Raw genomic sequence first — 24,176 nt, 5'->3', positions numbered from 1 at the left:
TTCCTGTCCAGAGAAATGCTTATGACTAAAAGCCATATTTCATGGCATCTTCTTAAAGTCGAGTAGGTCTGAAAGTGTAGGAAGCCAAGAAAATCAGAGAAGGACAAGGCCGGGAAGTTAGAATATAGGAGAGTTACAGCTTTAGACCTCCTGGATTCATAATCTCAGCTCTACCACTGATTAGCTGTGAGACTAGCCAAGTTATCCAACCTCCATTTCCTCTTCTATAATGTTGGTACCTGCCTCAAAGTGATCATTTAAGTTATTGCGCTTAGCACAATTTCTAGCACGTAAGTGCTCCATACATGTTAGTTTTTATTCCAAATGATTTTTAAGATGATCTCAATTTCCTCTATAAGGTTTTTTTTTTTAATAAACATGATTTGTTGAATGAATAACTGAAGGTAAAATGTCACAACCCTGTAAGACTTTTTTATAAATATATTCACAAATCAGAAAAAGATCCTCTCTCATGCCCTGATTTTGTTTGAGATTGCATGACCACCACACCCACACAATGGGCCACTTAGTCTGTATCCTCCTCCTACCTAGGCAAACATGAAACCTAACAGAGGATTCAGAGTTAATTTGTCTCTTAAAGACAATTCTGCATTAAGAAATGGATTACTTTGCTATAACCTCAGCATATAAAAAGTCTAAAGAATCTGCACATTCTGAGTTTGTGTATTTTTGGTCTCAGACTGTGATTTATCTGACAGGCCTTGGAGAGAAAGATATAGGCCTTTACCTAGATCAAAATCAGGTTGAAACAATAAAGGTATTTTATGCTTTGTGTAAGCTGGTAAATACCATGACTTTTGGAATAATAGTCTTGCTGAAAAATTGACACACTTTTCCTTCTGGTATGTCTTTGCATAAATTGTTCCTCTTTCTGCAAGATTAACTGATACCATCTGTGAATATTCTATCCCTACTCTCAGCTTGCATTTAAATCTGCATGTTTCCTTTCTCTGCCTCTTTTCAAAGGTGCTAGAATACAAGAGCTACCCTTAGCTAATGGCCAAACACTCCGTCTGAGCTCCCTTTCTTTTAACCCCTTGCTTCCAACTCCGCATCTAAAGGCAAAAACAATCCTCTGACTCACGGCCCTCCCCCTGCCTGTGATAGGCTGCTTGGAATAGCAACAGCCTGTGTCACCGAAAAGGGCAAAGCCTTCGGAAATAGAAACAAAGTTGGTCACAAATCACATTAGCTTTGCCCGAAGTTTTTCCCCACACTCTTCTTCAGCATGCTATTATGGGGAAAGTGACCACTCCTGGGAGCCGGAGTGGTCGGGGCGGTTTGGTGGCGGGGAAGCGGCTGTAACTTCTACGTGACCATGGTACCTGTTGAAAACACGGAGGGCCCCAGTCTGCTGAACCAGAAGGGGACAGCCGTGGAGACGGAGGGCAGCGGCAGCCGGCATCCTCCCTGGGCGAGAGGTAAAGTGAGCCTGCAGTGCTCGGGTGACCGCAGAGAAGCAAGCTGTACTCATCTCCCGAGTGTACTGTCTCTTGAGTCCCGTGTGTGTGTGTGTGTGTGTGTGTGTATGCGCGCGCGCGCGCATGTGGGCGCGCTGGATGTGTGGAGAGAAGGGGACAGGGTCTGGTGGGACGTGGGATAGCTGGGAGCTGTAATGTTGTGAAGATCGAAATCTTGGTGGAACCTTATGTGCCAAGAAAATACAGGTTACACATCCGCCACTGGTATGATGGGTCCCCTTGATTGTGTTTACATAATACAATGTATGGATCTTTTTCATATTGGAACGGTCCACCGGCAAAGATAGTCTCATTTGTAAACACACACAAGCACACGCTTGCCCACACTTTTTCATTTATTGTCACAAATGGACACTGTGTAACCAATTGACATTATAACCACTGTTTTAAAAATCAGTATTTTAAACAGGCTTCATAAAATTATTAGTTATGTAATCAATGAGAACACAAACTTCCTTTTTAAATTCCCAGCACGTTTGTGATGAATTTGAGCGTTATTCAGAGCCTGAAACGCCTGCTTTGCTGGATTCTGCCTTCTTTAAAACTGGCCTTGCAAACTGAGGTTTGTTTGCTATGTTGACCTTCTGAAGGTGAAATTTGGAAAAGTTTTAATTCATTTAAGTGATCTTTGATAAATCAGAGGCTGGTCTTCACTTCCACGTTTACAATTCCCACAAATACATTGTACACATTTTGCTACCTCTTCCTGCTCATTTAGTTTGTGCTGAAAGGCATAGAAAGTAATTGTAATATGAAATGACAACAAACACAAATAATCTTCTCTTTCCTACTACTTTCCTTAGCTGTGTATTCTTAATCAGATATTACATTCCCAAGCAGCATATAGAAATTTCATGCAAAATCCAATACTGTAAATGATACAAAAGACATCTGCCTTTCTCTTGGGAATGGTCCTAATACTGACGTTTGCCTTGTGGGTTTGTCTGATCTTGGGGAATTGAACCTGTGACCCCTAACATCAAGGCATGAAGCGGCCCTCTTCAGGAGTGGAGAAGCCCTCCATCTTCCATGTCCTGATCTCAGCCTTCTCTTGCTTTCACACTTCTCGTCAAGAATGAGGCCGGGCGTGGTGGCTCATGCCTGTAATCTCAGCACTTTGGGAGGCCGAGGTGGGCAGATCACTTGAGGCCAGGATTGCAAGACAAGCCTGGCCAACAGAGTGGAAACCTTATCTCTACTAAAAATACAGAAAAATTAGCTGGGCATAGTGGCACATGCCTGTAATCTCAGCTACTCAGGAGGCTGAGGTACAAGAATCACTTGGAGGTTACAGTGAGCTCAGATCACGACAATGCATTCCAGCCTGGGCGACAGAGCAAAACTCTGTCTAAAATAATAATAATAACAATAATAATAATAATAATAAAAGAATATCTGGGGTCATCTTTCAATATGGCCTGCCCTCTCTTATGCAGAGGTACCCTTTTCCCTAAGTGCTTGCTACTCATTGGCCCACAAGTTCCCTAAGAGCAGGCAAGGGAAACTTATATTTGGAGATAAAGGGAAAGGGTTGCAAAGTTCTTTTCTCCAAATTCCTGGGAACATGAGCTGCAGTGTAGACTGCAGAGCAAGCTGAGGTGGTGATGTTAACAAAAGGGCTTACTAAATACAGTCAGTGATAATGTCACAAAGAAGATGAAAAGAAACTTTGCCTAGGAAGGGCCTTTGTAGTCACCATTAAAAATGGACTGTTTATTTTGATATGGCTTTGAAGGTACAATGTGCTCTTAATAGCTTATATTGTACAAATTCACAATTATCCAGAAGAAAGATAATGTGTATTTACGTTTGCAATAGTTGGTTACATGCACGAAATTCAACTTAAAGTGCAACTGTTTATGTTGTTGTAAAGAAATAATAAATGAATAAGTACCATAAATTATCTTTCAAATTTAATTTTAAATTAACTTTCATTATGTAGAAGAGAAAGCCTAAATGTTCCCTTAAAATGTCGGATGAAAACAACTTTGATTTTTGCTATATAAAATATGCATTTAGATGAATGCAAACCTTTTATTTTCTACTTTTGTAAATTTTCTTAACTTGTCTTAAACATCTTTTGGCACCCAAAAGCAATTATACATATATATGTATAAATGAATGCACAGTGCAGACTTGCTGTATGGTTTTCTTAAGTTACTTAAAGTCTCCATTCATTAATACTAGGATTGTGTCTTCATCTATTTTATGAAGGTGTTGAGATTTAATGAGGTAATATTTGTCAAATACTCCTTTTGGCTTCTTCATATTTTCAACTTCTATAATTGTTTTCATCTAAGATATTCAGAGTATTTAAATTATGCTCAACAATTATCATAATATGTCTGCATTTGAAGGTAGCAAGCTTTTCTACATTCCTAGATGGAAAAATCAAAGCACAAAGAGGAATGAGTTATATAACTCAGGACAAGGTAATTAAATCATGTGAGATACTGAAAAACAAAACAAAACCAACCCCCCAGGGTCCGCAGTTGAACTCCCTTGATGCTACTGTGCACAGTGAAAAATTTTGGCAGGTCTTTCTTGACTAACCCTCTTTAACTGAAAAGAATGCTTTGTTCCAATGACTAGAAGCTAATGAACTTAATTCATTTTCAATAAGCTATGACTCAAAGTGGTTACATTTTTAGCAAATTTTTTCAGCTTTCATGGACATGTTCCAATCCATCTTAACATAGGGCAGGATTAAGCTCAGTTTGAAATTCTGGTGACAACAGATATAAGTGAAGTGAGATACTAGATGGATGGAGCAATTCACACAAGAGAAACCTGAGGTCAGAAGATGTGTGATTGGCCCAAGGTCACACAGAGGATGGTGCCGAACTGACCCTGGTGGCCTCTGGCCCGGGAAATTCAATACTGACTTCTTCTTCAGTTCCCAGTCTTCCTTTATTTCATGATCCAAACAATTGGCTGGGGAGAGAGTCCTCTTAGGTTTCCCTTCACCCCCATCTGTCCAAAGGTTCAGAAACCAAGAACAATATTTACTGTATGAGTGCAGGTTGTCAGCACTGCAGAACTCTCTGGCACTGGGACCCAGAACATGAAGAATGGGACTCACGAACTCAGCTGAAAGGACTGTCCTTCATCCCCTCTGAAGACGCCACAGTCTGGAATTTAAGAAACACACACTTGTGCTCAGCAGATGAACATTCTAAGGCAATTGTTCTCAAACACTTTTAAAGCTGTGAACTCCTTTTTCCTAAATGGAAGCTGGGCAGGTGGTGAGTATGTAAGATGTAACGGTAACTATGTTCCTACTGAGTGCTGTTCTCCTGGGTTTAGCTTAAACTGGGCCCCCTGGAATTTCGTCAGGCCTGGCTTTCTCAGCCTTCGTCAGTCAGCTCTAGGGGAAGTCAACTTGTAAAAGAGACGGAGACTTGGAAACAAACTCATCCTCAGGGAAGAGAAAGTCAGGCCAACCAGCTTGAGCAGATGTCAGAGCTTCGGTTGTGAGAAGACAGATTCTAGTAAGAGGCCAGTTACCTTGGGCAGACCCAGGCATCTCAGAGTTTTTGATGCTGGGCCATTCCCATTTTTCCACACTTTCTATATATTAAAAAAATCAAGCATCAAAACAAAATTTATAGTGACAAAAATTATAGTGCTTTAAAAATATATGTATTTAACAAGTCAACATCTGATAACAATGATTGTGTCTACTGTGATATGTATTTCCAAGGAAATAACAGGATTTTTGTTGTTGTTGTTGTTTTGTTTTTTCTGAGATGGAGTCTCGCTCTGTCACCCAGGCTGGAGTAAGGTGGCGCGATCTTGGCTCACTGCAACCTCCGCCTCCCAGTTTCAAGTGATTCTCACGCCTCAGCATCCCAAGTAGCTGGCTAATTTTTGTATTTTTAGTAGAGATGGGGTTTTACCATGCTGGCCAGGCTGGTCTCCACCTCCCAACCTCAGGTGATCCACCTACCTTGGCCTCCCAAAGTGCTGGGATTACAGGTGTGATCCACAGTGCCTGGCTGGAAATGACAGGATTTTTAGACATGTTCATTTATGGAGGACCACTTGCTCTTCTGTGTGGTCATGAGACCAGATTTAAACATAAACATCTCCCCTTTCAGTCCAGTCAGCGTATCTCTGTGACTGTACATTTAACCTCACTTGGAAATCACATCAAAAGTCTAGATTTGAGGCTTTTCACCACTGTGAGCATTGGGCAAATGGCTCCTCTGGGATCTCTTGGGAAAGGAAAAGGCTGTGAACATGGTGGGAGATGTTTCTCTGCAAACTCTGGGTGCTATGCATCATAAGCAGCAGTGGTCTTGCTCCTCTCTAAGGATGTGTCACCCAGAGAGAGCAGAGAGGTTGCCACAGACCCCCTCCCAGGCTCTGAAGCAGCAGCAGACACACGCTGCAGGAAGCCTGCCCTGCCAGGGCCTGGCAGACCCAGACCAAGCCAGCCTGAGAGCAGCCGGCCAAGCGGTTGGGCCCATCTGAGCAGGCTGAGATTAGCTGGTACACACCAGCATGCCTGAACCAGTTTTTACAGCCATTCTGATAGGTCAGTGCCTCTGTCCCAGTTGTTAAATATTCTCAACATCACCGTTCTCTCTGTCAGATTACCAACAGTTGCTGAGGCAGCTGAAAGCCCAGGAATAGGCCTGGTGGTAGCTGATAGGACCTGAATATGAGCCCACAGGGTATCTTTCTTGTGAATTCTCAAGAGGGTGGTCTTTAGTGGTCTAGAGCTTATACTAGTTGGTAGAGACAGAACTCAAAATACACTGAATCTACCTTGGAGCAGCCGAAGGAAGCTGAGATTTGCATGTGTATATAAAAGATGAAACCACCAATTTGAAATTGCAATTTTTAATTGCTGTAGGTATGTAGGATTTTATTATTCATTCAAGAATAGCTCGTTTTTGAATCATGGTTTCATAGGGAGCGTTTTCTCAGTACTATCTAGCCTTTGGGTTAAAAAGTTCTGAGAGCTCTAAAGGGCCCTCCATTGCTATGCAACAGTTGAAACAGCTATTTACTCAGTGTATGAGCAAGAACGGGTTTTATAAGATTTTAAAATTGAATAGAGTCAGAGCTCCTTCATTCAGTATTTTTTCTCATGAACAGTCTCCCTCAGAAGGATGAGTTATTGAAAAAATTAATGCAATGGAAGCCACTTAAAAGATACCAAGTTATGGTGATGAGAAAGGAAAAGTTGGAATTGGCTCCTTCCCAAGAGGCTATTTGACCAAATATCAAATGTGGGTGATTTTTCATCCCTTCTTCCCTTCAAAAGTACTCAATCTCAGTTAACGTCACTGAACGTGACACCCCCCAAAATACTTCCCAGCTGAAACTGAGTCAAATATATTACCTTTAAAGTAAATCATAAATTCAAATTTTTTTCTGTATTATTTTGTTTTGTCTTTGCACACTGGTATCATTTTTCTTCCCATGTTGTAGCACACTTATTTATGCATTTGCTAAATGACTATGCCCCAGTAATATACTAATCAGTCTTTTTAAAAATTTAAGACAGAGTTTTGCTCTGTCACCCAGGCTGGAATGTAGCCTCAGCTCACTGCAACCTCCACCTCCCGGGTTCAAGCAGTTTTCGTGCCTCAGCCACCTGAGAAGCTGGGATTACAGACACTCACCACCACATCCGGCTAATTTTTTTTTTTTTTTTTTTTTTTTTAGTAGAGACAGTTTCACCATGTTGCCCAGGCTGGTCTCGAACTCCTGGCCTCAAGCAATTCACCCACCTCAGCCTCCCAAAGTGTTGGGATTATAGGCCTGAGGCACCGCTGCCCACCTAAGTATTCTAAACAACTTAGTAGAAATAATAATAAGACTAAAATAATTTATTACATCATTCTAGTTTTAGGAGATTTCATTATTTTTGAACAATGATTTATTTTATACTGTTTTGCCAAAATTCCACGGAGAAAAATGCAACTCTTTGTTTGACTTTTAGGAATATATTTTTTAAGTAAAGCAAGTGTAATTTAATTTTAAACTGTTAAATTGTGATTGCCTTGGAAGTAGCTGTTTCTCAGACAACTCATGACTCAGGTCTGCCTGGCATCACTGGGCTCTGGAACTGTTAGCAGTGCCCATTATTATTTTATACAAAATGTCTTGCTCCCACACACATCTCCACACTTTATGGAAGTTAGAGTTGAGAGTTATGAGTAATGCTCATTAAAAAACCATGACAGCTCAGCTTCAGATGTGCAAAGTTTTTCAAGAATAGGGGAAATGGAAGTTGTAATTAGGGTCAATTTGTGTGGTGAGAGAGCATCCTCACACTAATGAAATGTTTTATTTATATCGGGAAACTAAGCTGCAGAAACCTTCAGACAAAATCACAGGAGAAATTTTTCATGCTGCAAGCCCAATTATGTAGGTACTGCCAATTTTGAAAGCAAAGGAATTCAAGAATTTATGAAAGACACAACTGTTATGCTGGAAATAAGGTATTATTTTATTTCTGTTGCTATCAGTAAAAGACTGTTTCAAAGCTTTACCTCCGTATTATGAAGATTTTACCAACTAGATTCAGATTAAAGGAGGTTTTGTTGAATGATTCTTGTGGGCCAAGTAGTTCTACTACTGTAATCCCTTCAGATCTTTATAGCAACCCCATGAGGCACCCCAGTTCACAGATAAGGAAACTGAGGCTAAGAACAACAGCTAACATTTACCAATCACTTCCTACCAGGTACCAGGGTCTCTTCTGTCTCATTCATTCTTACAACTCTACGAAGGAAGTAATATTATTATCTTTATCTTGTGAATGAGGACACGGAGAGACACAAACCTTAAGGGACGTGTCAAAGTCTAGCCGGTAACTAATTAGGACTCTGATTCCATACTGTCCTTCGCCTTTAAGCCCAGGTTCCTCCTGGAAAAAAGCAAAGGGACTTGTCCTGGGTAGCACAGATATTAGAGGACAGCACAGTGATCTGAAACTTACTTTCCTAAATCCAGTCCAGGTTTGCTGTCTTCACCCATATTACCAGACAGCAATGATGTTTCTACTTTCCAATCTGTGAATTTGGATTCCAGTTACACTCATTTCAGGACTTGTTTGCATTCTATTTTAGTTAATTCTCTAACTTTTTATGTAACTTGTATTTTTCTATAAGATTATAAGTTTCTGGATAAAATATATATTTCATGCACCTATCAGAGCTCTGAGCTGACTGATAGTGCTTGGAAAGCTCTGTACAATTCATAATAGGTAGGAATCATGCCTTTTTCTCTGTATTTCCAGCCTACACATGAGGGATCACATCCATGTGGCACAAGTACCACCTTCTAGTGCCATTAAATCCAGATGTAACCTAGGAAACATCTCAACACGATGCTGCCAGCAACCACGAAGGCTGATTGCAATAGCCATCAGATGAAACTTGCCTGCCAGACAGTGCTGGCACATAGTACACACTTAATTGTTGAAGGATCAATGAGTAAAGAAGCGATTGCTGAACTAAAGAGCATTTTACTTCTGCAAATACATATTGGGCACCTACTACATGAGAGGCACAGTGCTGGATGCTTCAGGGTTACAAAAAATGTATCTAAGACATTATTCTTTTTTTTTTTTTTTTTTTTTTAGACAGCGTTTCACTCTTGTTGTCCAGGCTGGAGTGCAGTCGTTCCTATCTCGGCTCACTGCAACTTCTTCCTCCTGGGTTCAAGCGATTCTCCTGCCTCAGCCTCCCAAGTAGCTGGGATTACAGATGCCTGGAACCACACCCTGCTAATTTTTGTATTTTTAGTAGAGATGGGGTTTCATCATGTTGGCCAGGCTGGTCTCAAACTCCTGACCTCGAGTGATCCACCCACCTCGGCCTCCCAAAGTGTTGGGATTACAGGCGTGAGCCACTGTGCCCAGCCTGTTATTCTTGTCTGTAGGTTTTACCAACTTATCAAAAAAATAAAAATAAAAATAACTGCAAGATAACCATTCGGCAAATACTGAGTGGATAGTAGGAATCAGATATGATGCCAGGCCCTGGAATCTGGTGAGAAACGAAAGGCATCCTCACAGTGCAGGTGCTTATTGCCAATTAGTGGAGAGCGAGGAGGGATCAGGAATCCTTTGATGGAGGAGATGGCTTGATATTATACATGTATTATGTGTAACATCTATGATAGCAAAGGGGGAAGTTCAGCCAGTCCCTGGAGACTCCTGGAAGACAGGATGGCTAAGTTGAGCTGAGCACGTGTAACTGAGGCCAGTAGTTTTACAGAGCATTCTAAGGAGGGAAAATAGCTTGAACATGTTTGGAGAAGAGAGAATGGCACATTCAGGGAGCTTCAAATACTTTGGAATTCTGGGAGCACAGAGTTCAAAGCAGGGAAAGAGGATGACAAAGGAATCTGAAGCTGGCAGCAGGCACAGCTTCCTTAGCTTACAAAGGATGTCACAAAACTTTTGTGAACTAAGTACCGTGAAAGCAGGAATTCTTGGGAAGGAGACCGTATTAATTTAGAGACATCAAGAAAATTTCTTTTCTTTTTTCTTTTTTTTTGAGACGGAGTCTCACTCTGTCGCCAGGCTAGAGTGCAGTGGTGTGATCTCAGCTCACTGCAACCTCTGCCTCCCGGGTTCAAGCGATTCTTCTGCCTCAGCCTCCCAAGCAGCTGGAACTACAGGCGCACGCCACCATGCCCAGCTAATTTTTGTATTTTTACTAGAGACGGGGTTTCGCCATGTTAGCCAGATGGTCTCGATCTCTTGCCCTGGTGATCTGCCCATCTCGGCCTCCCAAAGTGCTGGGATTGCAGGCGTGAGCCACGGCACCTGGCCTGAGAAATCAAGAAAATTTCTAAAAGTGACGGTAGTGGTGACAGAAGTAGGGAGTTTTAGAAATCCTCATTTACATGTCTCCAAATTCTACAGCTTTATGGGGTCACCATTCTTTTAACATTAAAATAAAAATAGTTGCAGGCCGCATATGGTTAAATCCACATGCCTCCTTCCTCCCCACCAGCCTCCCATCCAAACACACACAGTGCACTTCAGGAGTTTTGTGGTTCTGATCACCCTCCTGCACCAACTTCCTGCTTTTTCTGGGTCCTTGCCCTCCACTTCCAGCAACTGGTCTTATTGCTGCTCCAATCCATTCTTAGATGACAGCGGCCCCCTTTCCTTCATATTCTCGAATCCCATTCATACAAGCTCTTTGTATATTTTTACTAAGAATTTGAAGAGGGCTGTAATGCAATTGAATATTAGGTAGGCCCAGAATTTGAAAATTCTCTTGTCAAATCCACCATAAGGAGTTTCTTTTTTGGAGTGTGTATGTGTGTTTGGTTTTTGTTTTGTTTTGAGACAGAGTGTTACTCTGTCACCCAGGCTGGGGTGCAGTGGCACAATCACAGCTCACTGCAGCCTTGACGTTTTAGGTTCAAGCAATTCTTCTGCTCAGCCACCCAAGTAGCTGGGATTACAGGTGCACGCCACCAGACAGAGTCTTACTATGTTGCTCAGGCTGGTCTCAGACTCCTGGGCTCAAGCAGTCCTCCCACCTCAGCCTCCCAAAGTGCTGGGATTACAGGTATGAGCCACCTAACCCAGCCAGGAGTTTCTTGTAAATCAACTTTTAAAAAATCCACAGGCTTCTTTTCAGACTGAGCCCTTGGTGTCTCTCCCTTTCCCCATTCCCCACAACTTGACAACTTGTCCTGACCTTTTCTTCTACTTTTTTTTTTCTATTTCTGGGCTCTCTTAGCCTTTCATTCTCTCTTTCTCTTTCTCTTTCTCTGTCTCACTCTCTGTCTCATCAAAATCCCTCTTTTGTATTCGATAGAGCACTTTAGCCTTTTCTCTCTCCCTCTCCCTCTCTCCCATAGGCCATCTGTCCGTTATCAACATGATAATGGTGAGCTTAACCCTTAATGTTCAGGTGGCCATTCAGGTATTAATTTTAGTAAATCGCTCTTCCTAAAAGGACCTTCATCCACAGCCTTCACAATATTATTTATGTTCTTCCCATTTCACTTCCCTAATTAAATAATTTAAAAAGCACTACTGGTGATTCTCAACCATTATTGAGTGCAGGAACTCCTTTTAAAATATAAAAACAACTTCAAATCCTCACAAAATTGTCTTCGCGGTTTTATATTTATTGATTAGAAAATATAGAGTGAGACGGTGGCTCACGCTTGTAATCCCAGCACTTTGGGAGGCCGAGGCGGGCGGATCGCGAGGTCAGGAGATCGAGACCACGGTGAAACCCCGTCTCTACTAAAAATACAAAAAATTAGCCAGGCGTGGTGGCGGGCGCCTGTAGTCCCAGCTACTCGGAGAGGCTGAGGCAGGAGAATGGCGTGAACTCGGGAGGCGGAGCTTGCAGTGAGCCGAGATCGCGCCACTGCACTCCAGCCTCGCGACAGAGCAAGACTCCGTCTCAAAAAAAAAAAAAAAAAAGAAAATATAGAGTGAGAGAAAGTTGCTATGTACTCACTAGCACATTGAATTTTTTAAAAAACAACTTTCCATCCCATTTATATACATTTGAAATTGAGAAGTACAGATACGTCTTTTACTATTTTTTCAACATTAAATAATCTTCAGTGGACTGGGGATCCTTTCGGAGATGTCGGTTTTCAAACGTCCATGGCTCACCAAGGCTCACACATATTGAGCATCCCCTTCCTGGAGACGCCAGGGGACTCTAGGAAAGACAGCTGCGGGTTTATTCTCCAGGTTCCCTCCCTCTTTACCATCTATCATTGAAAATCTCCACAAAAATGCAGACAGAAGTGCCAAATCACCACAGCATTGAAAGCCCGAATATTTGTCAATGAGTTAGGATTTAACAGTAAATAAAATGGGGAGCCTAATGTATAAGATTGGGCCGTAAAATGTTGGATTCCCATAGACTGCCGCTGTGCATCCTCATTTGACAGAGATGGAACCTTCACCAAGCAAGGAAGGAAAAGAGCTCCTCAGACCCTCAGAGCTGCTTTCTCTGAGGGTCAGAATTTCTTTCCCTAACACCTGATTCTTCCAATCCCATCCCCCATCCTGTCATTATCACTTCCCTTTCTTTCTCTCTCTCTCTTTTTTTTGTTTGTTTGACACAACTTGCTTTGTTGCCCTGGCTGAAGGGCAGAGGTACAATCATAGCTTACTGCAGCCTTGAACTTCTGGCCACAAGCAATCCTCCTGCCTTGCCTCCCAAAGCACTGGGATTACAGGTGTGAGCCACTGTACCTGGTCATTTCTCTTTCTGTATCTCTTCAGGGGCTCCAATTTCCATGATTTCAACAACTCTGGGCTGAATAGGCAAGACAGTGACTCACTGCATTTTGAAATATGAAACTAGTGTTAAGAAGAGACAAAGCCTATCAGAGCCACTGGAGCAATGTACTCTAGAATTTTGTTTTGCACCCACTGTTTTTGACAAGTAAAGAACTACAGACTGCTTTCAATAATCCAGGAATGATCTCCCTCATTTGTAATCAGGAAACCAAAAAGTGGAAGAAAAAAAATTAAAAAGTTCCTTTCTTGGTTCAATGGAACCACACCAGAAAAATAACACACAGACATCAGAAAGTTGGCCAGCAGATGTGCACATCAATTGCACCTCCAGTGCAAAAGACCTGAGAGGAGTTTCTAACTGCAACCAGGTGGCTAGAACAAGGTGTGTCAGACACTGAATATACCACAGCCATTCCAACTCCCCTCTGATTTTCTGCTTTTCCTACATGGGTAACTAAAAGATTCAGATACGCACTTGTCAATCTCTCTCACAGCCAAGTTTGACCAGTCATCCACTGGTTCTGGTCAATGAGATATTAAGTAAGTCTTCCAGGGTGCTTCTTGAAAGTTTTCCTCCTAATAAAAGGAGAGAGCCACAGGAAGATAAACCCTCGTTCCAAGCCTCCTTCTATTGTCTCCAGCCTATGGATGTGGTTGTGAGGGAATGTAATTCCTGGAGCTGTGGCAGCCACTTTGCACATATGGTGACAAACCAGGGGACAACAGACAATCATTTGAGGAAACGGGAACAGGAAGATGGGTACAGTGTGAGTCCTTGGAGACAGCAAACCCAACTTGGTCTTTTAGTTAATTAAGCAATAAATGCCACTATGATGTAAGTTTCTGTTTTTCAGGGCTTGGGGTTCTTGCAGTCTGTGTTAGGCTGTTCTTGTATTGCTATAAATAAATACCTGAGACCTGGTGTGGTGGCTCACACCTGTAATCCCAGCACTTTGGGAGGCTGAGGTGGGAGGATCGCTTGAGCTCCGAAGTTCGAGACCAGCCTGGGCAACATGACGAAACCCCATCTCTATCAAAAATACAAAAATTGGCCAGGTGTGGTGGCGGGCACCTGTAGTCTCAGCTACTCGGAAGGCTGAGATGGGAGGATCACTTGAGCCTGGGAGGTGTGGAGGTTGCAGTGAGCTGAGATTGCACCGCTGCACTCCAGCCTGGGTGACAGAGTGAGACCCTGTCTCAAAAGAAACAAACAAACAAAAAAAAAACAAAAAAACCCTGAGATTGGGTAATTTATTTTTAAAAAAGAGGCTTTACTGGCTTACCGTTCTGCAGGTTATTCAGGAAGCATAGTGGCATCTGCTTCTGGGGAGGCCTCGAGAAGACTCCAATCATGGCAGAAGTCAAAGGGGGAGCAGGTACATCACATGGTGAAAACAGGAGTGAGAGAGAGAGCGTGGGGTGGAGGGAGAGGGGCCACACACTTTTAAACCACCAGATCTTATCTGAATTCAGAGTCAGAACTCACTTATCACCAAGCAGATGGCCCAAACCATTCATAAGGGCCCCCATGACCCACACACTTCCCACCAGGCCCCACCTCCAACATTCGGGATTAGAATTCGATATGAGAGTCGGTGGGAATATACATTAAAACAATATCACAGTCTTGGAATGGGACATCAATTGTGACAAAAAAAACTATATCACAGTCAAAAATACCATAACTGATTTAGGGGCTGGGTGAAATGATGCTGCAAATCTGGTTATTGGCAAGTATGTTTCAAATACAGAGGAAAAGGCTGCATTCTAAGATTTCTACTTATAGGAAACAAATTATGGAAAGCATCTGATTTCTGTTCTCGGTATAATTTTTTAAGATAGATTCTGTGGCAAAAGATGTAAACCACATCTGATGATAAGAATAAACTGAGGTGAAGGTAGAGCTTGCTGAGAACTGAGATGCAAATAGATCAATGACGTGTAGGGTGGAAGGGAATGAAACTGCAACAGCAGAATCGTCATCTGAAATCTGTGATGTGGAGGATGAATATGAGAAGTTCTTCTAGGATGCAGATAAAAAGGATGAGAAGATAGAGATGAAAGAGGAAATGAATATATTAAACTAACATATAAATAACTGTGTCTAAACAAATAGGACAAAAATACTAGAGGAAATCTTTTCTGAATGGAAAAAGAACTCAACAAGTAGCAGAAAAATTTAGAAGAAAATGCACCAGACTTATCCTGGTGAAAGTTTTGAATTGAAGAAAGGAAGAAAGGAGGCTGGATGTGATAGCTCACGCCTGTAATCCTAGCACTTTGGGCGGCTGAGGTGGGTGGATTACCTGAGGTCAGGAGTCCAAGACCAGCCTGGCCAACATGGTGAAACCCTGTTTCTACTAAAAGTATAAAAATTAGCCAGGCGTGGTGATAGGCGCCTGTAATCCCAGCTACTCAGAAGGCTGAGGCAGGAGAATCGCTTGAACCCAGGGACAGAGGTTGCAGTGAGCTGAGATTGTGCCACTGCATTCCAGCCTGGGCAAAAGAGCGAGAATCTGTCAAAAAAAAGAAAGGAAGAAAGGATAAAAGGAAGAGCAGAAAGAAGCCAGGCGCGGTGGCTCACGTCTGTAATCCCAGCACTTTGGGAGGCCGAAGCGGGTGGATCACTTGAGGCCAGGTGTGCAAGATCAGCCTTGCCAACATGGTGAAGCCCTGTCTCTACTAAAAATACAAAAATAGGGGGCGTGGTGGCCCACACCTGTAATCCCAGCTATTCGGATGGCTGAGAAAGGAGAATCACTTGCACCTGGGAGGCGGAGGGTGCAGTAAGCCGAGATCGCACCACTACACTCCAGCTTGGGCACCAGAGACTCCATCTCAAAAAAAAAAAAAAAAACACAGAAAGAAAAAGAATGAAAGTAATACACATAATCAGGCAGAAAAAGTGAACCACAAATCAAAGCACAGGGGAGTACTAACATGCACATTTAAACAGTGTCTCCTCTTAATACCTCCTCAGCCAATAGGAGTGGAAGAATATTAGTTTCAGGAAAGGATGTCTGTGAAATTGCTACTAAATCAAACCCGGGGTTGGAAAATTAACAAAGAAAGGTCGCAACATTTCTATATTTTTTCCGTAGAAAATTCAAATAATAATAGATGTTGAGAGAAGCCAAAATTCCCTTTTGTCCGAGTTTCACTGTGTGCTAAGGAGAGGATCAGGGTGCAGGGGATGGGTGGGAGACAGTGGTTAGATAAGCCTTGTACCCAGTATTTGTCACTACAGGGGTGGCCATGCAGGGTCCAATGCCAAGGAGTGGCATGTTGGACATTTGGTGGGCTGGAAACACCACACCAGAACTCTCCCTGGGACATGCCCTCTGGGAGGTTATAGGAGGTGAGCCTTCTGCTAAGCTGCTGCATCTCCTTCCTGGGGCATCCTGTAACCTCTACTGAGCACTGGCCCCCATGATACAGACACTCCTGCTCCCAACATTGTCCCAGTCTAAGGCAGGATACAAACCTAGTGAAATATAATCCAGGGTGCTGTAAAACCTTGGACGTAAAGGCAAGAGAGAAAAGGGAGATTAAAGCTAACCTGGCCAGGTGCAGTGGCTCACGCCTGTAATCCCAGCACTTTGGGATGCCGAGAGAGGCAGATCACAGGGTCAGGAGATCGAGACCATCCAGGCCAACACGGTGAAATCCCGTCTCTATTAAAAATACAAAAATTACCTGGGTGTGGTGGTGCACGCCTATAGTCCCAGCTACTCCAGAGGCTGAGGCAGAAGAATCGCTTGAACCTGGGAGGTGGAGAGTGAGCCGAGATCACGCCATTGCACTCCAGCCTGGCGACAGAGCCAGGCTCCATCTAAAAAAAAAAAAAAAAAAAGCAAAAAAGCCAACCCAAGAGGGTAAGCCTATGGAGGAGGGGATATTGGAGCTGGCCCTTTAAAAAGGAATAGGGGGAGGGGGGAGGCCAAGGCAGGAGAATCGCTTGAACCTGGGAGGCTGAGGTTGCAGTGAGCCAAAATCGCGCCACTGCACTCCAGCCTGGGTGACACAGTGACACTTCTTCTCAAAAAAAAAAAAAAGAAAAGAAAAAAAATTGAATCGAGTTTCCCTGGGCTGTGAAGGCAGGCGAAGGACCCTGCAGTGAGGGGAATAGCCTGAGTCTCAGCACAAACTTGGGAAAGAACATAGAAGATTCTGGAAACAGTTAGTGGTGTAGATGGGCTGGAAAGTTGGTGCCTGGAGAATGTTACGGAACCTGAAGACCTGTTCCACTGAAACAGGGCTGCTAAATAGTCTGTCTGAACAACTAGAGAACAATTCCATGCATAGGGCTGAAGTTTAATAATATATAAATACAGTTGTGACAATAAAACACTTTATGGTCCCTCAAATGGTGCTATATCAACTAGCTAAACATAGTGCTAAAACCTTCATAGAAATGCTAATGGATTGCTATTCAGTTGCTAAATATTCATATGAAGATAAAGTTCTAGATGCTAACCATTATATAACACTACAGATTAACCATAGTCTGTTGATACAATTGTAGGGAGTAGAGGTGTAAGGATCAGTATTCTGGAGTGTTGTTTTCATTCATTCATTCACTCAACAAACATTGAGTATTTACTTTGTGCCAGAAGGCTAGGGGTGAAAGGACAGGTCTCAGAAAGGCAGAGTTCTTGCCTTCAAGGAACTTCCAGTCTAATAGTGAAGACAAACAGGTCAATCAAAGAGTGCCTTAAAATGAGATGGACTCTGAACACACATTCTGTGCACAGTGGGCGCACACAGGCTGGGGGCAAGATAACGCTGAGGACTGAGGAGTGGGCTCCAGAAGTGAGGTGGTACTAGAGATGACTATTGAAAGATGAGTTGGGATCAAAGGCGTTCAGGGAGAAAGAGCAGAGGAAGGGCAGGCCATAGCCTCAAGGCCATTTTTGGACAACTGCAAATTTTTCTTGAACAAAATATGAAGTGGGGGTGGGGGGGCTTTTAAATTTGTGAAGTATTCACAGTTGGTCAAGGTATATAATTACCTGGCTGCCTGCCAAAAAAGAAAAAAGAAAACACCTGTGTGTGCATGCTTTTCAGCTGGCTGTAGGATTTAGTCAGCTGGCAAGTGTTTATTGCGTGCCCATTATGTCCATATGCAATAAAAGGCATATGGGGAAGAAAGAGAATAAGAAAGGCAGAAACTCAAATATTGTGAAAAATGGATTGTTTCGTGTTGAGTGCCAGCTACAGTTGTGGTTTCATCTGACTCACTGTGACCAGCAGACAATGCAGCTATTGTGGTGGTGGCTGGCGCTGCAGTCTCGTGGCACCCTTGGTGCTCTTGCGCTGCAGGTCTCAGCACCTGTTTGAATAAAGCTGCTTGATTGAATCACAGCTTTGATAGGAACAGTTTTACTTTATCACCTTAATAAAGAATTGTCATTGCATCAAAAGACAAACTGGAGATCTTCCTCCTACTGCTGCTGTTGCACTTCTAGCAAAGCAGTGTGGAGACAGAAAGGTGAGACGCCTTTCCTCACTCATCAAGGGTCACAGCTAACACTCCTATCACAGGAGACAGTGACAAGAGAAAAGCATAACAAATTTAGTTAATCGAAGTTTGATGTGACATGGGAGGCTTTCAAAATGAAGATCTAAAGACTCAGCGAAAAATGTCTGATTTTATGCTTAGGTTTGATGAAGAAAGGATGGGCGTGTAGAAATGTGATTGAACAAAAGGGTATGAGTTAATAGTAATAAACTGAAACAGAAACCCAGCGAGGCCTGTCCAGATTCTTTTGGGCCTCACTGTGTGGCATTTCTTCCTCCTGGGCAGAGGGCAGGACTCCCATGAAATAAGCTTTTCAAGGGAAAAGAGAGAGAGTGACCTTTCTAGGTTTTATGATTTGCTTTGGGGCAGAGTGGTTCTGGTTTCTGTGACCCACCTTGGGGAAAGGAATTCTGTTTTCCATGACTTGCTTCAGGGGAAAATGGGAGAGGGTCAGAAAGACCTTGTTTCTGGCTGAAATCCTACAGCCAGCTGAAAAGCATGCACACACAGTTGTTTTTTTTTTTGTCAGGCAGCCAGTGGCCTTTACTATGTTCCTATGTCTAGTTCAAAGTACTCAGCACACCAATGTGCCATACTTTGGGGTATCTTCTTCCAAGCCCCAACAACAGGAAGAAGACAGGATAGGCCTAACCAAACTGCCTGTGGGTACCACTTACAAGTCTCCAGGGAGTTTCCACTTCTGTGATGTCCACAAAAAGCCAAGAATTCCCTATGGCACTTTTTGGGAGAACTGGGATGTAAAGAAAGGGCCCCTGTGAAGCAAAGCCATGAGCAAAATGACTGGGAATGCTCTACTTCATCATTATTAAAGGCAGACTGACTTGAAGGCTGGGTATTTTTTGGAAAAGCGCTAATTGTGAATCCTCATCTTACTCTGTCCTTCAGCACCGGCAACTTCTCCTCAGTCCACGTGGCTGCCCAAACTCTCACCTCTGTGTGTAGACAAACACAAACCCCACCTTCCTGCCAGTGCTTCAACCCACATTCTGATCTCTTGCTTCCTGTTCACTGCCAGATTTCTTAGAAAAAGTTATCTCTACTTTCCAGCATCCATAGGATAGCATCTTGCTCTTGTCGTGGCTAACCAACACACAGGAAAAACCCACTCCTTATGCCTCTCTTTGTAAAGTAGCACCAGGAAAACTTCCTGTGATGGAAGTCTTGAAGTATCAGAGCCACAATCTCAGAAGCACTAAGGACTAGCCTTATACAGTGAATTAGAATTCGAAACCCCAAATGGAAAGGCTGAGCATCAAACGCTAGTCCTAAGTATCAGTAGTAAGGGAAGGAGAAAAGCTAGTTTGGGGAAGTATCCCTTAAAGCTTATAATAGGGAAGATATTAAAATTCAGACAACTGAGACCACAGCTAAATTCTGTAACATATAACTCCATGTTGGTAAGCCCCTCATGTGGGACTAGGGCTCTAGAATGATCTTGTAAAAGGTTTTAACCTCTTAAAGGCAAATTGCCCAGAGACAGGAAGATAGAAAGATGGATAGCAAGAAAGAGATACATGTTATCATGTAGAAAATTGTAAAATGTTTTTATGATTCATATAAAAACAATTCTTTAATGTCTCTGAAGAATTATACTCCATGGGTTTCAAGGGGAACGTTGACAAACTGGCATGGCTTCCAGACCCTTTGAACATATTCCCGTTTGTCAGTGTGCTATGAGTCCTGGCCTGAGAAACCAGGCAAATGATCTAAGTCCAGAAAGCAGCAGAAGAGGTTGGGTCCCTCTTCTGTCAGGAGCTCTTTCCTCCAGACAGAGAAGCTAGCACTTAGCAAACCACTTCAGGCTCTCTAAGGTAAGATAATGGAGCACAAAAGGAAGGGACTCTTGCATCTCAAGGCATCTTTCTCATTGTAGGGACACAGTATTTTCCATCTCATGAAAGAGGAAAACAAGAAAGGAAGAGGAGAAGTACAGGGTGGCAAGGACAATCTTCTTCTGCTATTAAAGCCGTCATGGCATTGATTTCCCTGCGTCCTTAACTCCGCAGCCCCAGGTGCCCTCTGTCACACCACATGCCCTTCCCAGGTCCTTCACTCTGTCTGGCCTCCCAAGTGGTCCATTCTCCAAATTCACTTATTTCTCCAATCAGAATATCAGAGACCAGTCCTCAATTGCCAAAACACATACACTAATCAACACAGCAAACATAGATAAAATGAACAATGACAAGTAGAGATAAGAATAATACAATATTCTTATCCAAATGTGAAGATTTGACCTAATTCTCCTTGTGGTAGAGGAATTCATTGCTGAAGATTTTAAGATCACATAGGAAAAAGAATATGGAAACCGTGGACATGAATGAACCTATAAGAGAGTACTTTAAAGTCATTTTGCATGCCAAAAAAGTCAAACTGCACATAAAATTAATAAATAATAGGTAATAAAGATATCATCAGAATGTTAAGTTTTTTGGCCCCGTTATACTTGGAACACAATGAAAAGTCATCACTGTGACCAACAAGGCCCTACTTGAAGTGCCCCCTCTGTACTTATCCAAATTCATTTTAAGGCCTTTCCGTCCTACCGCTCCAGGCTCACGATGTGCCCCACAAGTTGTATGCTGGCCATCTGACAGTTCCCGAAACATAATGAGAACTTTCCTGTCCTAAGGCCTTGGAAATTACTTTCTCCTGGGCCTGAAATACTCTTCCCTCTGTTGCTTTTTTGTTTTGTTTTGTTTCTATTTTGACAAGTTGCAAACATATAACAAACATCTGTGTTCCTACCACCAAAAATAAATAGTTATTAACTTTTTGACATTTTTCCTTGGATTTGAACATTAACAAAAGAACAATATAAAGGTAAAGTCTCCTTGTTCTGCCTGTGTTCCATCCCCCTTTCTCCTTACTCAGAATGAGTAAGGGATATTGCTGGTTCCTTACACCACATACATTTCTTCCTTCCTTCTGTTTAGCAAAACCTTGACTTTGTTAAGGCATTCACACACTGCCCACTCCCACCTCCACCCTCTGACCCAACACCCTCATATGTTCAGCAGAGGCCATTCGCGCACAACTGTGGCCCAGGAGATAAGAGGGCAAGTTTCCTGGAGGCTGTGCTTCATTTTGATCCAGGCTATCCAGCAAGGAGCCTGTAGCACTTCTAGAGGCTCTTATCCTCTCTCTCCTGCCCTCAAAGATTTGCCTTTAGAGAACTGGAATGGCACCAAAGGGTCAGGCTCTTTGAATTTCTGATCCACTGCCAAGGCATGAACCAAATGATATTCTTGTTTGTTCAGTCTTCATCATGTGTCATCTGCTTATCTCAACATCACTGTCTGATCTAAGCCAAAAACATCAATATCATAAATAGAAGGAAACTGGACTTCCTACATGTCTCCATCCCTCTCCTTCCATAAAAGAAAGAAAAATGATTTCTCCTTCTATATCAAATCATTTTTTGGTTAGTGTATTATTTTATCATAATTGTGTGTGTGTGTTTAAACCCAGTGCTATGAAAGACTTCTACAAGGTTAAATCTCCGCTCAGATACAAAATGTTTAAAATCTCAACTGAGAACTGACCTCCCTGTCTCTTCTCTCTGCTTGTAGGCTGCGGCATGTTTACCTTCCTGTCATCTGTCACTGCCGCTGTCAGTGGCCTCCTGGTGGGTTATGAACTTGGGATCATCTCTGGGGCTCTTCTTCAGATCAAAACCTTATTAGCCCTGAGCTGCCATGAGCAGGAAATGGCTGTGAGCTCCCTTGTCATTGGAGCCCTCCTTGCCTCACTCACCGGAGGGGTCCTGATAGACAGGTATGGAAGAAGGACAGCAATCATCTTGTCATCCTGCCTGCTTGGACTTGGAAGCTTAGTGTTGATCCTCAGTTTATCCTACACGGTTCTTATAGCGGGACGCATTGCCATAGGGGTCTCCATCTCCCTCTCTTCCATTGCCACTTGTGTTTACATTGCAGAGATTGCTCCTCAACACAGAAGAGGCCTTCTTGTGTCACTGAATGAGCTGATGATTGTCATTGGCATTCTTTCTGCCTATATTTCAAATTACGCATTTGCCAATGTTTTCCATGGCTGGAAGTACATGTTTGGTCTTGTGATTCCCTTGGGAGTTTTGCAAGCAATTGCAATGTATTTTCTTCCTCCAAGCCCTCGGTTTCTGGTGATGAAAGGACAAGAGGGAGCTGCTAGAAAAGTTCTTGGAAGGTTAAGAGCACTCTCAGATACAACTGAGGAACTCACTGTCATCAAATCCTCCCTGAAAGATGAATATCAGTATAGTTTTTGGGATCTGTTTCGTTCAAAAGACAACATGCGGACCCGAATAATGATAGGACTAACACTGGTATTTTTTGTACAAATCACTGGCCAGCCAAACATATTGTTCTATGCATCAACTGTTTTGAAGTCAGTTGGATTTCAAAGCAATGAGGCAGCTAGCCTCGCCTCCACTGGGGTTGGAGTCGTCAAGGTCATTAGCACCATCCCCGCCACTCTTCTTGTAGACCATGTCGGCAGCAAAACATTCCTCTGCATTGGCTCCTCTGTGATGGCAGCTTCGTTGGTGACCATGGGCATCGTAAATCTCAACATCCACATGAACTTCAACAATATCTGCAGAAGCCACGATTCTATCAACCAGTCCTTGGATGAGTCTGTGATTTATGGACCAGGAAACCTGTCAGCCAGCAACTATACTCTCAGAGACCACTTTAAAGGGATTGCTTCCCATGGCAGAAGCTCACTCATGCCCCTGAGAAATGATGTGGATAAGAGAGGGGAGACAACCTCAGCATCCTTGCTAAATGCTGGATTAAGCCACACTGAATACCAGATAGTCACAGACCCTGGGGACATCCCAGGTTTTTTGAAATGGCTGTCCTTAGCCAGCTTGCTTGTTTATGTTGCTGCTTTTTCAATTGGTCTAGGACCAAGTAAGTACTTTATTCTTTATTCCTTCCCTCTGTCCCCCGTGAATATTAATGTATTGCTTTTGACCAGTCAGAGCATCCTACTGCTATAGTACCTCATGCACGTAAGTGCTAGAAGGAAGACAAGGATAACATTTGTCAACATTAATCTCAATTAATAACTAGATTTGCACATGGCTGATGTTCCTTCTAATGCAGAAAGTATGCTTGGCTTATATTTGCTTCTGAAAAGTACAGGGCTAGTATTCAACTGAAAGATAAGTTTCCCTTTATCTGTCACATGAGGATACTTTAATTCCCATTAATTGAGGATGAACCAGACCTGGAAAGATATTTATCACCCAAGGGAATTACATTGCTTTATGAAAGCAAAATTTGCTTTCATAAAATGGGGTAACATTTTCCTCTATATCATCTCTGAGTTTCTTCCTATGTAGAAGGAAAAAAATCAAGTGTTTAGATTTTCTTAAAGACACAATAGTGGATGCATTCCAGTGATAGTAAAGAAGGAGGACGTTATGAGCTGAGAAGGAGGATGTATTATTATTATTTTTTTGAGTACATCTTATTCACTAGAGTAGCCTCCCGTGGCACTTTACTCTTGTCCATTAAACAGAAGCATGAAAGTCTAGTTGCTATCATTCAACATAATACAATTTACAAGGACATAGCTATGAGGTTGTTTTATTTTATATAACTAGTCTGCTCTAATGACAAACTATAAACACCTCTCTTGGGCAAACTCTTTTAGAGATGGATTACTAGAATAGGCTGTTTGTTGTAGTTCTCTTGTCTATTAGCCTCACATCTAAAGCCTGAATGTCTCTGTAGGGAGGCTGTGAAGGGTCTTTTGTACACCTCAGTAGAAAAAAAAGAACTTAAAAGCTTAAAGGTAGCTTCTATTACCCCACCTCCTACCCCATTCCTCTCTCTCTCTTTCTCTTTTATTCCTCTCCTTCCTT

At 42.6% G+C, this 24,176-nt stretch overlaps 1 protein-coding gene across 2 annotated transcripts in view; it reads left to right on the top strand.

The window, feature by feature from the left end:
- The first annotated feature begins 1,156 nt into the window (after positions 1-1,156).
- SLC2A12 (solute carrier family 2 member 12) overlaps positions 1,157-24,176 on the top strand; it is a 61,177-nt gene continuing 38,157 nt past the window's right edge. Inside the window, exons 1-2 of one of the 2 annotated variants that reach the window (XM_055264555.2) lie at positions 1,157-1,442; positions 21,877-23,217. In XM_055264555.2, the coding sequence (XP_055120530.2) occupies positions 1,340-1,442; positions 21,877-23,217 (1,444 nt within the window). In that variant the 5' untranslated portion in view covers positions 1,157-1,339. The remainder of the gene's footprint in view (positions 1,443-21,876; positions 23,218-24,176) is intronic. The other variant, XM_063631315.1, reaches the window with a different exon arrangement.

The sequence above is a fragment of the Symphalangus syndactylus genome, chromosome 2 (genome assembly GCF_028878055.3).
Source record: "Symphalangus syndactylus isolate Jambi chromosome 2, NHGRI_mSymSyn1-v2.1_pri, whole genome shotgun sequence".
In the NCBI taxonomy this organism is placed as follows: domain Eukaryota; kingdom Metazoa; phylum Chordata; class Mammalia; order Primates; family Hylobatidae; genus Symphalangus; species Symphalangus syndactylus.
This window is presented reverse-complemented; position numbering and strand designations above follow the sequence as displayed.